This window comes from Sparus aurata, chromosome 24 (assembly GCF_900880675.1).
Source record: "Sparus aurata chromosome 24, fSpaAur1.1, whole genome shotgun sequence".
In the NCBI taxonomy this organism is placed as follows: domain Eukaryota; kingdom Metazoa; phylum Chordata; class Actinopteri; order Spariformes; family Sparidae; genus Sparus; species Sparus aurata.
This window is the reverse complement of record NC_044210.1, coordinates 1,212,599-1,229,985: the sequence shown is the minus strand read 5'-3', so window position 1 is coordinate 1,229,985 and position 17,387 is coordinate 1,212,599. Positions and strand designations below refer to the sequence as shown.

The following is a 17,387-nucleotide window of genomic DNA, read 5'->3' as shown; positions in this document are numbered from 1 at the left end:
AATAATTATAAAAATGCATTTGAATTGAAAATCAAATAAAAAAAACTGACCTAAACTAACTAACTAAACTAACCCAGTAGCACAAAGCACACAGTCCCTGAGATTGTCCTTCAGGATATTACCCAGTAACACAAGCAAACACCCACAGAAGTGAGCGGTAACTATCATGTCCAGAAAGCTTCTTTGGACTTGTTGGAGTTATTTATTGTATTTCTGGTCTGCATTTATTAGAAAAAAAGCTAAGAGAGCTCATTGAACATAACGAACTAGCGTCTCACACACATCTCCCAGGTGGCCAGTGAGAGTAATGGGGCAGTTGGTGTTGGTGTGGTCAGGCAGTGTGCATTCAAGGGTTTTGGAGGAGTGTCTTTGGAGGGATTACTGAAGGGAGGGGGTCGGAGTTTTCTCGATCGGACACTTTCAAAATTTAGTTTGCTCTCGCTGGTTTGTCTAGTCTAACTAGACAAATATGGATGCCTCACAGTTGCCAAAGTTGTTCAAAGTAATTAAATCCAAATCTAATGGATATGGTATCAGCAGTTATATAACTATCACCTATTTTTGCACAACCACTTGTTAAAACAGGGAAAAAGTGAGTGAGTGGACCCTGACTTCAGATTATTTTATCATATTCACTGATCTCAAGGTGGAGGATGACATTCCATGCTCAAATGAAATGAGTAAAAAGCAGGCGATGACAAAATGACAAACACAGATAAACTGTACAACACCACTTTATTGAAAACATGTACAAACACCTCCACTCACAAAAGTAACATTGATCCAATCATAAAAAGGAATAAACCTGGATATAGTCTATGCTTGTAAAACTGAAAAGAGTTTGAATACAAAAATACACTTCAAATTGAGATCATGGTGCTCAAAGCACACTGCAGCATCTAGCCTAAAGCAAAAGTCAAAAGGCATCTATACACATAATACTCAAGTATTTACAGCTCACAAGGGTGAAACCATTTGAATATTTCAGCAATAACAACAGTTCTCCAAGCAGAAACCCCCGATGCAACAATTCTGATTTAACACTCATTTTGATACTCTAAGTGTTCAGTTGTGATTCAAATAAACCAAGTGAGTGTTGGGTAACCACCATGAGGAACATAAATCAGAGGACTTGTTGATCATAATTGCACAAGTGCATTAGCAAGCAAAAAGGAGCATCAAAGCTAAGTAATGAAGCTGGTAAAATACACAGATATCACAAAAAAATCCCCATATCACCAGGTCATTTCTGTCTGTTTAGATCCTAAAAACCTTATTTTCTTAAATCAAGCCAAACAATATGTCTAGTGTGAAGAAAATATATCATCGTGTTTCTAACAAAAATCAACTTTTGCAAGAACTTGTTGGTTGTATCATGTTGCACTTAAAGCTGCATTCACACCTCGTTGACCTCTTCCGCGCAGTATGAAAACACATTTAATATTATAAAGCTGTCACGTTGGCAAACAGCTGCCTGTTTACACATCCAGCAGAGCAACAATAGAAGATCATTGGAATCATGTTTGTGTCCACCGGATGACTGTAAGTTCTACAGTACTTATTTTCTTCTCATCTGGTTCAGCTGTCCGCCAACCCCTGAGAATAAGATCTGGTGCATTGATTTGAGTAGCTATAAGACAATAGCATTTAAGGCTTGTTAAAAAGACAAGTGCAGTGCACAGACTTTGGATCAATCTCCAATATGACAACAAACAGAAAGCTGATGCTAACGTATAGTGTATAATACAATTTCATATGTGATACAAAAGATCCTAAGCATCTCACTTACAATGACACTCTTCTTAACTGTGTACAATTGTATACATGTAGCATGTTTCTGCTTTGTGTTTCATTGACCCCACATGCTCACATCACAATCAGCATGGTACATTAAAAATTTCCTTCTGCTGGATTCAGATCCGGTTACATGATGATTACATCAATAAAACTTGAAACGTTGTTTAGTGCTGAAAAAAGCATCACTGTAAATTCTCAAACTAACTTTTTTCAACCTTTATTTCACCTATTTTATCTATATATTTTACCATTTAAGAATTCACCCCCTGCTGTTTTCTGTTATGCAAACATAACATTTCCTCTGTGTTCATAGGTTCTCTTGATAAATTCACTCCACTGTATAACAGTAATTGATTCAGTACAACAGAGTCAAACTCACCGCTCCGCTGCTCTGAATTTCTCTTCTCTAGTAAAATTCAAGCTTTTACTTTTTTAGGTATTTCCAATTACTTACATTTTGCAGTCGTAATTTGCTGTTAAGGTACTGTCAACACTTCCTGCCACATTCAAAGCATTCCAAAAGCAAAAGCCCTCCTGTTCCTGTGAGGCTTTTTGTTGTAAACATCAGCAGTAAGTCTTGACTTCCTTTAGCAGTTGCTTAAAGGTTCCCTGTGGAGTCTTCAGGGGCATGTCTTCATGAAAAGGTCACTGTTTTGTTTGTATCTCTCACAGTCTTCCAAGTTTCCACCAATCCAGGTTTTTTAACACATTTGTTTGATTTTCTTCATGAGAAAAACTCAACATAAAACTAATTGTATATTTACAAGACCATTCCACATGGTGCCTTTAATTAACAATGGTTAATAAAAACAGCAAAATAGAAGTCACTGCTGTGACTAGTGAATGAAAGTAAAAACTGAGTGCAGCAGAGTGGAGAGCAGCTACTGGTGAAATGTGTGTGTTTTGGGCCATGGTTCAAGTGATTCCATCTTTGCTTGAAGTTTTTTACATAATTTGCCTTAATTAGTGACCAGCCTTTGTTTGTTTGTGCTGCCTGTACTTGAATTCCTGCTTTTAATTTAGAAGTTACAGTACATGCTTTAGGCAGACTGATGTGTTCATTAAAGGGCTGGTTCACAAATAATAATAATAATAAAGGCAGACATCGCAGAGACAGATAAGAATGAAAACACAGTTTTTTTTGTTTTCGGTTTTTTTCGCTCTAAGGATTTAAGGTCCTAAAAAAGATACTCTACATACATTCTGAGCTGATTAAATGAAAAAACTGAGCTTTGTTCAACCCTTCTTAGATGCCAGGTGCAGCTTGTACGATGCAGTAAAACCAACACATATAGCACTATAAACTAAACACACTTTTTTGCAGAGACAGAGTTAGTTGGAGGACATCTTAATGTGTACAGTAGTCACACACAGACAAAGCACATGAACACAAAGTTTTGTGCAAAACCATCCTTACTGAAGTAATCGAAGCAGCTCCACTGATGAGGATTTGAGTTTGTTGAGTGAGAAAATTAACAAAATTAATTTTATAGACCTAGAAAAGGTCTAAATTTTCAGAGCAAAGGCAACAATATGATTGAAAGTTGAACAAAGTGGAGTTTTGTAGAGAAGGCCACTGACTTGCAGACAGGGTGTTTAGGACGTCCTGAGCAGGTTGCTGAACACTGAAAATTAAAAACACAGAACAGTGAATATAGTCGGCTGCATATATGAAAAAAAAACACCTAACCCTGAAAAAATTCTAACACAAGGTTTCTCAGCTGTTTTTTGTAGTATTGGGTGTCCTTATAAAAGTTCACCAAAGTTTGACCACAAGAAAGGTGTAATTTTCAAGATGGCGTCCAAAATAGGCAGGAAGCCCTTAAAATATCCTAACTCCTTCATTATTTGACCTAGCCATGTAATCTTGGTGTCTAACCCCATGTTTTCTAGGTCTATAAATCCAATGGACTTGTCTAAATTGCATTGACATACTTAAGGAATACATGACTTTGCGAGATTACTGTAAGGTTTTATCTTTGTTTGGGGTAAACCAGAGATGTAAACGATTTAGCCTATGTCATGTAACGCCTACTCAGTATTTTTTTGACACATACACTTTTTTTTTTTGCTCTTCACAGACTTGACATTCAATGTAAAAGTTATTGCACCCAAAAGTAACTTAAATTGGAGTTGTATAACTTTGATCATAAACAACTGTGAATTTACCCGAACAGAGGCCTGTGTGTGAACCCTCTAAAACGGTCACTCATTTCAATTTGAATAAGGTAATACATATGTAATGCATCCTCTACAGATGTTTTTGAGTCTAAAGGTGGCATTATATTAAAGCCAACAAAACTAAATTCACAATTTTCAGCAATTCAGAAGATGGTGGAGGAGAATACTGACATTTGATATTGCTTGCCTCATTGAAATTACAGCACAAATGTCTTATTCTCAGACAAATGCTTAGTGTCATTTTATGGGGGTGTCAGAGTTAGAACATTAGACAGATTTTTTCTTTTCTTTTTTTTTTTTTTTTTTTGTAGATTTTATATACAACAATCAAAGAACCAAAATAATACCCAAACATATATCCTCAAAACACAATAGACACTGACAACAAAAATAATATCAAATAAAACAAACCAAAAAAAATGACCCACTCACAATAAACAAAAAACTACCACAATAAAACAACAACATAAATTGTTACATTTGGATCATACCATTTTTTGCTGCTATGCCTTATATTGACCCAGAACACTTGTAAAGGCAAATTCTATATGAGATTGCCAGATTTTTAAAAAGTCTGAGGATCTGCCTTTACTCCTATAATATATACTGTCCAGTGTGAGGTAGCTTGAAAGTTCATTCCACCAGTGCACTATTACTAGGGGTTCGGATTCTTTCCATTTTAAAGTTATACAATTCCTGGCTGCCAACATAGCAAGATCTATATACCTACTTTGATGTTTATTCCACTTGTCAGACATACTAGTTCCCAAAAGACATAAACGAGGTGACAATGGAATGGATACATGTTAACATTGAGATATCAACTGGATAACAGAATTACAAAAAAGGAGAGTGAGTCACATGATCAAAACATGTGGAAAAATGCTCCTTTTTGTTTCTTACAAAGCCAGCAGAGAAATGACATCTCACTGTTCATTTTACGTAGTTTCTGTGGAGTGTAATAAATCCTATGTATCATCTTAAATAAAGCAAGTTTATGCCTTAAATTGTAAGAGCAACTTGCCTACGAACGTAAGACCAATCCTCTTTCTGAATTTCCACATGAAGATCGTGTTCCCACTTTTGTCTTACATTATCAGTATTTACTACAGAACAATCAATAAAGACATGATATAATTTAGAAATAACTTTCTGCTTGTCCTGCTTCTTATTGTTTAATATAGCATCAATTTCTGATGGTGTGGGTTCTTGAAGAGAACCATTTTCAATATTTATTGCATGTTTTATTTGAAAAAATCTAAATAAATCGGAAAAGAGGTAATCCATATCTCTGTTGCAGCGCAGCAAATGAAAGAAATGTCCCATAATCAAACAGATGACAAAATTCTGGGATACCTTTATCTTACCAAAATTCAAAAGTGTCATCCATACAGCATGTAATACTTGGGTTCTTCCAAATTGGAGAAAAAGGAGAAAAGAGAAATCTTATAGCCAGTTTATGATACAATTTCCAAATGCTGAGGCTGTTTAAAATAACAGGATTCTTGGTAATTTTATCCACTGCTTTGAACTCAATGTATGGTAAATGTTCCAAACTGTATGGATACATATCAAAGGATTCTATTGTTTTCAGTGAACATGAAATATTTATAAACCATTATTTAAACTGGGTAAGCTGAGATGACAGAAAATGATAATAAAAGTTGGGAAACTTCAGGCCACCAGTTTCATATGGCAAATGTAACACTGACATACGAAATTGTGGGGTTTTATTGTTCCATATAAAGGAAGATACTAAATTCTGTACTTTTAAAAAAAAAGGATTGTGGTGGAGTAGTCGGAAGATTCTGTAATAAATATAAAAACTTAGGCAACACAGACATTTTAACTCTTAACTCTACCAATCACAGGAATTGGAGATGACAGATTCTCTTTAATTCATCTGATATTTCATTAACTAATGGAAGATAATTCAAATTAAAGGTGTCTTCTTGGCATTTTCTCTGTTTTATCCCAATAAACCTTGTGGCCTGATAACTTCCCAAATTTTTCAAATAGATATAACATAAATGGCATAGAACAAAATATCATCAGCATACTGAGATATGCGATGTTCCTCCCTCCCAATTGTAATACCTTTAATATGATCATGAGATCTGAACATTGCAGCCAATGGCTTAAGAGCAATGGCAAACAATGCAGGGGACATTGGACAACCTTGTCTGGTGCCCCTTGAGACCAGAAATGGTTTAGAATAGTTGGTGTTAAGGACACCAACTACGCACACCGGTGCGATACGAAAATGCGGCACGGATTTGCGGAATATCCGTGCAGCAATGTTCCGCATGTAAAGCATGCACATTGAGTCCGGTGCGAAATGTTCGCGTTCTTGTGCTCTAATTTCGCACCAAACGAAAAAAAGTTGCGGTTCATTATCTGACAGGAGTGCTCAAGCTCTTCAGCACCTACAGAGCCGGCTAATAACAATAGTAATTGGCTGGGTCCTTGATCAAGCATTTGTGTGTTGTTGTTTTTTTAATAACTCAAAATAATGAGACTGTATTTCAAGCTAGAAAACGTGCATCTCTCTCCTCCCTCCATTGTTGTGTGTGTTTGTGTCGCCGCGTGGTGTTACACGTGAGTTATCCTAATGCTGAAAACGTGACTTGTCGCACACGGGACATCACTCCCCGAGACGCAAGAAGAAAGCGAAAATATATATTTTTACTAAGGAAACTGACAAAAATGATAGTAACGCACAGGGACTTGAATAAGTAACTTTAATCTGATTACTGGTTTGGAAATATTAATGCGTTAGATTATTCGTTTCTGCAAAAAGTGGTAAGATTAGAGTAACGCGTTACCGGCATCACTGATTGTGTACTAAGTGCACATGGAGCTTGAAGATGTAAAGAAAAAAATAAAAACAGGAGAATTAACTTTGAGCAAGTTTGGAGGTAAGTCGGAGGTGTGGAACCATTTTAAACAAATCATGGGCAGTGACAACATGTGTCGGCTGTGTCGAGTGCATCAAGTGTGGCACTTGTTGCATTATTCATTAAGATAATTCTAAACATATTTCTGTGGTTCAAACAACATGGAATTGTAGTTGAGAACGTCATTTATAACAGCCCACGTATTAAAAAATAAATCGGGCTCGGGCTCATAATTACAGTTAATGGGCCCGGCCGGGCTCGGACACAACGTGCACAGGCTCGGGTCGGGCTTGATTTTTTGGGCCCGATCTAAGCTTTAGCTGGGACACCAGAATGATTAAACTTTCACTCATTTTATCAGATAAATCGTTTGCGTTGTATGATGTCACTTCCCGTCTACAAAGCAAGTGATTTCATTGGTCAAGCGTGTAGTTTCGCAGACGGAATTCCGCAGACGACAAAGTGGTTCCGGATTTTTTTTTGCCGCACGAAAGTTCTTCCCCGGTGTGCAAGCTCCCATTATAACCCATGAAATCATTATTTATAAATTTCGGTGTGAAAAATCCGCACGGAAATTCGCACTTGGTGTGAAACGGCTTTTAGGCTTTACAACAGCTATAGGAGAACTATAAAGAGTTCATGTCCAGTGCCGAAACTTAGGACCAAAATTAAACCTTCTAAGGACAGACATAAGATATTTCCATTCAACTCTGTCAAATGGTTTTTCAGCATCGACAGAGAGAATGACATTTTGAGAATTTAATTCATTTGTATGGCAAAGAATATCAAAATACCTGCGTAAATTGTCAGTAGAGGTTCGACCATGAACAAACCCAGTTTGATGTAGATGAATAATACTAGGTAAAACCCTTTCAAGCCGTAGTGCTAGAACCTTGGCAATGATTTTGTGATCTACATTATTAACTGAAATTGGCCTATAAGAGGCACAATGAGGATCTTTATTTTTCTTTAAGAGAAGGGTTATAGATGCCAAACATAAAGACTGAGGGAGACAGCCTCTCCTAAAACAGGCATTGATCATAGCAAGAAAAGAGGCAATACATCATTTGAAAATTGACTATAGAACTCAATTGGCAGGCCATCTAAACCTGGTGATTTGCTTTTTTGAAGTACTGCCATAGCAGACAGGAGTTCTTCTGAAGATATATCTTTATCTAAACCTTGTCTATCAACTTGTGTTAAAACAGGTAGCAAAATATTATCCAAAAAGGATTTACACTCATCCGGTTCAGACTGTGATGTAGAGGTATACAGTTCAGTATAATATGATTTGAAGACACCATTAATTTGAAGATGGTCCACTGTAATGGACCCATCTCATTTTTTTTTATTTTAACAATTGTTCTATCTTCTGATTCCTTTTTTATCTATCTAGCTAGTAATTTGCCTGCCATTTCCCCTTGTTCTAAATAAGATAACTTTGATTTCTTCAATGCCATTTCGCTAGCGTATGTATTAATGGAGTAATATTTCAATTTAAGATAATCTATCTGCATTAGCAAATTAGGGTCCTTGGTTAAATAGTGTTGCCTCTCCAAATTAACTATATCTTGTTCAATGCATTTCAACTCATTTGTTGTTTTCTTATTTAAAGATGAGGAAAAGGCAATAACACATCCTCTAACTCATAAGCCTTCAGTGTGTCCCATATTATTAATGGGAATGTTGCACTGTTTTGGTGCACCTCAGAAATAGTTTCTAAATGAGCCTTAATATAAGTTGTAAAATCCTCTTTTGAGGATCTCCAGGTTTTGGGATTTGACATAGTTTTACTAATTCTATTTCGAAACTCAATGCAGAATGATCTGAAAGAATCCTTGCATGGTAAAAGCAGTTTGTAACTTTTGAGATAAAATTAACTGGAATGAAGAAAAAATCTATTCTCGAAATTTTACTTATTTTTCACATCAATATGCTTGTAACCAATTGCTTTAATATATTATTGTACTTATAATCACTTATCTATCATGCAAATATGCTAATTAGATTATTACATGGCCAAAACATGTATCAGGCACCAGTGTTCCTGGTCTAGGAGGAATACAAAGGAGTAATGCTCATTTTAAGGACCTGACGGCCGCCATTTTGAAAATGGGGCCTTTCTTGGAGTCAAACTTTGGTAAACTTTTAGTATGTTTTTAAGTACAACTGATACTACTGTAAACCACTGAGAAACCTTTTGTTAGAATTTTTTCAGGGTCAAACCATATTTGCAGCTGACTAATACAAAGAGTCTGTAACTAAATTAACCAGAGTAACTGAACCCAAGACCAGAGTCTGTTCACTACCTGCATGTGACCACTTGGTATCAGGCTACACACATATTTGGGTGTGGATACTTTGCTAGAGTATCTTTTAACAAAGTCTTCTCATAGATACAGTGAAATGATAACATGAAGCTAATCTCTGGGATATGTAAAGACTATTACTACATTTATCTGACAGCGAGGTGACTCACAACACTCACCAGTAAGATTTTACATACATAACATATAACAATTCTTCCAGCTGGCAAGGTGTAAGAAACGTTTAGAAGCTAAGTGGGCTGACAATAATAGTAGTAGTATTCAAACGATATGGAGAAAAAGTCGCTAAAAGATGAAATGAAAAAAGATGTTCAGAAACGAATAATGCTGTACCAATCACTTTGTTCCAGTTAAGTGATAGGAAGCAGCGGAAGTCACGCCAGTTATTTGTGCATAATTCAGTTTATAAAGAGATGTAAATACTCTCAGATATAGATCACTGGCCTTTTGTTGTCTGTTTTTGTTGTTTGTTTTGTTTTTGTTTGTAAATCATATTAAAGTAAATGGGTCTGACCAGATCTCAACAATGCTGAACATCAATCGAGATGTAAAACCACGGCGTTAGAATCTCTGATTAGGAGCACTGAAGCTGCTGTGGTGGCTTCTGGTGGAGTAAAACCTTCCTAACACTGCATGCTTGACTTTTATTTGAATGGTTATTTGTCAACCATCTTGTACACTAGTTAAGCGATTGCATTCTAAGTATAAAATGCTTAAATGGGTGTTGGGTCATTGGAATAAACAAAGGAACGTACCTTGAGGATCAGACTGATTACCATGATTTCTTTTACCCATCTCTGGATCTTGGCCTAAATAAAGAACATTTCATCAGTGACAAAACCTGCTCTGATAACAGTATTATGCTTACTTTTATGTGTCACTATTTCATTGTCTATAATGGTATTGTCAATAAAATATGGAACTATATAAACATACTGACCTCCCTGCAGCTTGAAGCAGAGCTTTTTCTTCTGATAAGCAAAGTAACTGGACGCTGCACCCAACAGAGCCACTCCTATGGCGCTGGCAATTCCTGCAATCTGTCCTGATCCAGCTTCTGTAGGACAAACAGGACCGAACACACTGTTACAGCACAATGGGCTTTTATAATCTCAGTTTACAGTTATCTGATGCATTCGAAATGTAGTATTAATGTAGTTTTTGCAAACTATTTGCAGCTGAGTTTTTAACTACAGAACACAGACAAGACATGAAGCAAACTAAGGCTGCAGCTAATGATGACGTCCTCAGTTGTCGTTTTTTGTCCACAACCCAAAGACAGTTTAATTAATTTTTCTTAAAATTCACCCAACCAATCAATCAATTCTCAAAATGGTTGACAACTAATCAATTAATCTTTGCAGCTTACCACAAACAACAACATGAAGATTTTATTAACCCTTTGAGCCCTCGGTTATTATCACTGTTTCTGTGTGAATTACACAGCAGTTCAGCTTTACGTCGGAGTTGCTCCACTCTGTGTGAACAAACAATGGTGGCGAATTGGGCGAACCGCCCCTGCGGCAATAATGCAGTGTGTCTTAGTGAAAAGGGCTACTTAGTGTACATTCCTCTCATCTACAGGCCGACACATACTGTATCATCTTCAAGACAGACATTTCAGTGATACTGTTTGTGTTCTGAACAATCAGAAGTTACTTTTTTCCCTTGAGAAATCACACAAACTGATAAATCGTGTAACAAATTAGTTGACAACTAATCGATTAATCATTGCAGCTAAGTGCAAACAACAAAATGAGAATTTTCTGTGCACTTTGAATTCATCTTCATTGTCATGTTGTCTCTTCTTCTCTTCTACCATCAGCTGAATGTCCTATCCGCTTTTCTTTTAGTTTCTTTTACATTTTAACAATTCTTCCAAAATTCAATTCCTCTTCATGTGAATATATTGGAGGGCTTTGTTCATGTTAGTTTTGGGATTATCACAAGAAAAAAAATGTTCAGACAAATGTAAGAAATTATTTTAAAGAATAAGGTGGCAGAAGTCAGGTTGGTTTGATTTCCTGTGAGGGTAAACATTAATTATGATTAATCATGTTATAAGTTCTTCTCTTATTTCACTTTTAGGAAAGACTTTTCCTCTCTTAAATGTGAACTTAATTGCATTTTTATGTGTAATTGTGCAAGTTTCATAAACATACACCTTGTTTCCTAATGTGAGCTGCCATAGCCTCAGTTTTCCACAAGGTGGCGGTCAATAGCTTTTGAAGACAGCTAGAAAGTATTTACACAAAGTTTCCACTCTCAGGGAATGCTGCAGTTCAAATGTGATAAAGTAAAAAACAGAACGTACACAACACAACACAACACAACACAACACAACACAACACGTGTTTTGAATAAAAGAGAGAATAAAGCCTTGAAAATGGATTAGGGCTGAAAACCGAACACACCCAAGCTCCAGGGCAGGGTGGGGCACAGAGGCATCACACACACAAAGAGATCCCATTGTAAAAGACACAAGGCAGCATGAATAATGAACTAACTGGCATGACTCCTAAACCACAGTGAGTCATGAGGGGGAGGTGTGTCTTGTGATGGTGCTCTGTACTAAAATAGGGCGCTGGCTGGGCATTAAAACAAGCTGAAAAGTGAAGAAGGATACCAGTCTACAGCGTGATTTACTGTGGGGAATGCTGAGCGTGTGGATGCAGCTTATACCCACACGCAAACAGGACACCTTAACCGTGCCACATTAACCCCAGGGGCTGAATCGTATCCTGCCTGTAGTTTGTGACATTGTGATCAGATACACAAACACATATACACACACACAAATACACACACGTATATTAACCCTTTCAACACTCAGCTGTTTTCACTCTTTTTTAGGTTTCATGCACCTTGAAACTGTTGGGGTTTTCTATACAATTTCTGCATATGAGTGTAGAAACGAGTGTGTCATTGTCCTCTGGATATAAGAATCATGTTATGTGCACAACAGTAACTCCAGACAAGTACTTGGCTTATTGTTACACACTGCAACAAAAATTTACCAGTCCTAAAGCCAGAAACTCCTCAGTGTGTTTTTTGAAAGGGTTTTCGGTCAGTTGCCTTAACTACGGTAAGGTCTGTGTTTTTTATAAGAGATTTTCAGGTTTTGTTCTATGACATAACATATGACAGTAAATAACATGTGAGCGAAATCTAGCTAAATCTGTCCTGTTTCCGCAGGTATCTTAGGTACAACAAGATTGAGCTCGTGAAGCAGTTTTGTGTTTATAAGTGTGGTGTTTACTCAGTTTGGGAAATCCCACAACTTCTAGAGAGAATTAACGTCAGCTCAAGGCTGACTCAGCATTGACTACAGGGACTGGATAACATCTCTGTTTACTAGGTTGTTACTAAGGGTCGCTCTGTTTGCTGGACTAAGTTTCATAACTACTGATGGGACTGATTGTTATTGGTCGGACAGTCCTTCCAGGGGAAGAGAGTTCACACTAGGAAAAAGGATTTTTTTCTTTGAGAGCTGATTGCCCTATAACATGAATACAGCTGTATGGTCACAGTATTACAGGAGAGGGTGAGCTTTGAAGTCCGTAAATATCACTGAAGTGATATTGCTTAAGTAACACAACCATTACAATATTTTATTTGACATTTATTATAACAACACTGTCATTCATTGCTACTGTTGTTATTATTGTGCTTATATGCTGTTAAATTATAGTCTATATCATGGTATATATTCCATATTATCATATATACTCCATATAATGTTATTGTTAATGTTGTTGTTTTATTTATTACACACACTATACAGTATATACAGTGTTGGGGAGTAACGAATTACATGTAACGACGTTACGTAATTTAATTACAAAATGTACGTAATTGTAATTTACTTTTATATACAGTCAGTCACCACTGAAATAAGTTGTGTGCTCGCAGCAGGACAGATAATTTAACTTAATGTGGCCATGAATACATTAATTGTTTCGCCGGTTATGTGTTGCCCAAACGCAAATCTTGAGTAGTCTACTCTGTTTTCTCACATTTAAAAACATGAGATTTGCTTGTAGCTACAGCACCTAAAAAACCCACTGTAACCTATTTTTATACGCACACCAGCCTCGCTTTCAATAAAACACACACTGGCATTTTATAATTGCGATCAGTGAAATATATGAAAACAATATAAAACACAGTTCAAAACAACAGTTGTTGTTGTTGCTCTAAAGCTTCACATTTAAAAGCAGCTCAATCTAGAGCTGTCAGAAATTAAAATCAGCCTCCTCTTGTCATATTTGCAGCAACACTGTTGCTTCAGGCTGTGATCAGGCTTTTTTGTATCGCTCATACTCTCTCCATTAAAACAACCTGCTCCTATTGGCTGAAATCAGCCCGTTGTAGCTCCATTTAGTGAGGAAGTGAGCCTCCTTCGCAGTAAAGGCTAATGTCAGACTCATAATATATGGTTAAACCTTTGAACTGAAAGGTTTATCACACTATAGGTCTTAAAATGTGAAAATGGTTAGCAGTTGAGAGATTTCATTCAAAATTAAGAAAAGTAATCTTAATGTAATCAAATGTAATTAGTTACATTACTTTGAGAAAGTAATTGAAATAGTTACACTACTATTACATTTTCAACAGGGTAACTTGTAATTGTAACCAACTACATTTCCAAAGTAATCTTCCCAACACTGAGTATATACATATATATACATATATATATATATATATATATATATATAATATTTGTTCATGTTAATGCCTATATCTAACGTAACCTCTTCAGTATCTTCAATCTCTCATTCAATGTTTTAAATTGAACAAATGAAATGTTTCTGATCTCAGTCTGTCTCTGTGCTGCTGAAAACGTGTCAGCGATGTACCAACATTTTCTCTGACTTTCCCAGTTGTTCTGACTTCAGACGGCATTCATGTGAATTTTCCTATTCAGAAATCTGTTTTTTCTGGTAATTCTGTCAACACATGAACCAAACGCAAGTCAGCTGGGCATGGAAGCCAGCAACACTAACTTGAATTACTGAAGATGTGGATGAAAATGATCACTATCAGTTGAAGTTATCAGGACCATGGTCTTTTTTCAGGATTTCTAAGCAGGTTGAAGAATGTTTATGTGCTTTCAGTGGAAAAAGTGAGATACACTGATTCCATAACTATTATTTGTGTTCAGTTTGACTGTGACTTAATATTTAATATGATTAAAGATTTAAAGATTTAACAAGACAGGGTGAACATTTAAGTTAAGTTTAAGACTAATTAATTTGGGTTTGTGGTGGGTTTGCAGTGCATAATGTCAGATCCGTTCAAATAAATATGAGGGTACGGGGACCTTTGCCGGTTTCCCATTATGCCTGCTTTGGTCAGCTGGGTCTCCATCCTCATTGCATGGATCATAAATCAATCGCATTATGAACTGAGGGCTGACCGTTCCACTGGTTCCATTTATTCAGAATGTATCACACATCTCATGTCTTTCTTACAAAGCATTCAGCAATGTAACAAACTCCATACAGACTTGAAGCAAAGAAAAGAAAGATTTAACAACAAACAGCCCACTGAAAATAAATATCCTGCTATTACCAAGTTACCAATAAGTGCACAAAGAACCACTCTGAAACTTAAAAGTGCCAAAAGGAAAACCCTCACCTGATCAAATGATCACATCTAAAATGAAAGGATTGTAAATGTGCAGAAAACATCTTTGCCAGGCACCGGCCTACCAATATGTTGGATATCTCCGCACAGTTATGTGATTGTTAGGTATGTTAAAAATGTGTACAGACTGCTGCTGGCTCTCAAGGATAAAAGGTGTTAAGTGACTCTGAGGCCACAGGCAGAAACCATGGAACACCCTGGCTTGGTGTGCTGACAACTTAAAAACACTCACAAACCATGACTTTGCTTTGTAAAGATGCAAGCACATGCTCTATTGACCAGATCACACACTTAATTTTCTGTCATATGAGCTTCATTTATGCTAAATAAAAAAACAGTGCAACGCATCAAAAAAACAACATGAATCTGTGTGTGTGGTGCATCCTGTTCCACATGTTGAAATGAAAGGTAACATGAGTTCACAAACCACTGCGATATTAATGCTGTAAACTAGAAGTATATGATGACTCATGGCACTTGATGAGCGTTAGAGCTGGGTGGAGGGTAAAAGAAAAAGGAATGTATGTACACACCCAATCCTAGTCTGGAATCACACAGTTAAAGCTACACTATAAGATTTCTTGCAGCACTGCTAGTTTTAACCGTCTGGGTGGTTCAGTGATGCAAGCATTACCAGTATTTTTTATTTTATGCTGTGACAATGCTGTGCTTACAGTCTGGTTAGGTTGAAGCTTAAGAAATAACTCAGGGTTAGGGTCAGGAGAAGATCTCCTTTTTAATTCCTTTTAATTCCTTTCATGTGATGAATTTTTTTCTTTTATTTATCTCTGTATTTGCGGTCCCATCTTGGGAAATATCCTGAGGTTTCTCAAAATTATCCACTGGTGTCACACTAGAAAATGTTGGCACACAGTCTGAATTGCGGTCACTGGCTTGGCAGAAACATGTAATGTGAACTTGATGATGCGTTTTTGTAGAAATGTCAATATGGTACAAGTACAAATGTGGATGTACTGGTGTTTTGCAGAAACGTTTGCATAACATATTATGATGGCAGTAGAACTGCAGCTGTGAGTGCTCATAAGTCAGAGTTCACAGGTGTGCACAAGAAATGCATCCAGCAAACTGAATCCTGTATGTTACTAACAGAGTTTAGACCTGCACTGCAAAACTGAAAAATAAAAATAAAAATAACCCTCAATGTAAATTTAAAAAACTGCAAGAAACAATAAAAAAAAGTATCCAAATGAATATGAATCTGGGCATATCCAGGAAAACATGACTCACACTCAGACATTGAGCCAAACATCTGTAAACCTACACAACATCAGACCTGAGAGGTCATCAAAGCTTATGGAGTGATGATTCATGGCATAGCATGCAGCAGATCCAAGACCCTCTGTAACAACTGTTCTATTGTTTGCTTTGAGTTGGAAATCCACATATACAATTCCTCTGGCATGTTAGCATTTAGCATCTTCAGGATTTGGCCCCACAGAAGGTCTGGATCTGCAACGACACACAATCGTAGCAGGGTTTAAGCCAAAGAATCCAGACCAGTGGGACCAACATGAAGAATGTACCAGTATGAAAATGACGCCGGCTGTCAATCAATCCGACATTTTGCCTAATGAAACCAAACTAAATGCAACTGATGTTTTACTGACGTTTTTTTTTTTTTTTTCCCCAAGAAGATATCAATCGAGTCTGACACCAAGGTAATACGCTGCTTTCAAAGCCACAAACAAAACGATGAATCAATATGCCAAGGCGGTATGTCAAAACACAAGCAGTGAACACAACTTCCTCTAAGATGGAAAACAGGAAAGACCCAACAAGATCGGAAGGAATTTAGAGTTGTGCAGGAAGACATAATGAGACCCACACTGATACCGACAGAGCAAAGACACAAAGACAGGAAGTACACCAAGATCGGGAAAGCATTTACCTTGAGGCTGATCAGCTCCACCTGTCAGGAACACAGAACACAAATCAATCTCGGTTCAGGAAGAGATTTATACTTTACACACTCAACTGTGTGTCAATGGTCGAATCTGAAGATACCTGCACGTACACATGTTAGAAGGGTCCCTCCAGCTATTGTCTATTGCGCATCCATAAAGTTGAAGGGTTCACAAGAGACAGATTAAAAAATACCTGGATATTCTGACTTTCAAGATCCATCCACACATTTAAAACAAACACAACAACAATGACTTGAAATGGATCTTTTTCAAAAACCCTTCTGACTGCATTGGGTGGCGAAGATCACACCACAACTATGACAACGACGACAGTGGTGAACGATATCTTTGGGATCACTTTAAGATAGACCTGATGGATAAGAGAAACGCTGACAGCCAATCAGAATCCATTTGAATTTACAGGGTCATTAATTAGCAAGACTTTGAGGACATTTTTCACAAATTAATGTTTCAGAAGTGATAATATTTTTTTTTTTAACTAACTCAGCCTTGGTTATTTTTGCAACTCATTACATGCTTAATATAACATATCATTAAAATAGAAACAACATTTTACCTGATTGGGTATTGAAAACGTTTTTTAAGTTCCT

The 17,387-nt window shown here is 36.8% G+C and overlaps 1 protein-coding gene across 2 annotated transcripts in view; it reads right to left on the bottom strand.

Annotated features, from left to right (window-relative positions):
- Positions 1-718: 718 nt before the first annotated feature.
- The window catches only part of cd99 (CD99 molecule), a 32,849-nt gene continuing 16,180 nt past the window's right edge, over positions 719-17,387 (bottom strand). Inside the window, exons 10-13 of one of the 2 annotated variants that reach the window (XM_030409922.1) lie at positions 16,761-16,781; positions 10,143-10,259; positions 9,958-10,011; positions 719-3,422 (exon numbers count right to left, since the gene is read on the bottom strand). In XM_030409922.1, the coding sequence (XP_030265782.1) occupies positions 3,394-3,422; positions 9,958-10,011; positions 10,143-10,259; positions 16,761-16,781 (221 nt within the window). In that variant the 3' untranslated portion in view covers positions 719-3,393. Of the gene's footprint in view, positions 3,423-9,957; positions 10,012-10,142; positions 10,260-14,617; positions 16,322-16,760; positions 16,782-17,387 lie in introns of those variants that run through there. The other variant, XM_030409923.1, reaches the window with a different exon arrangement.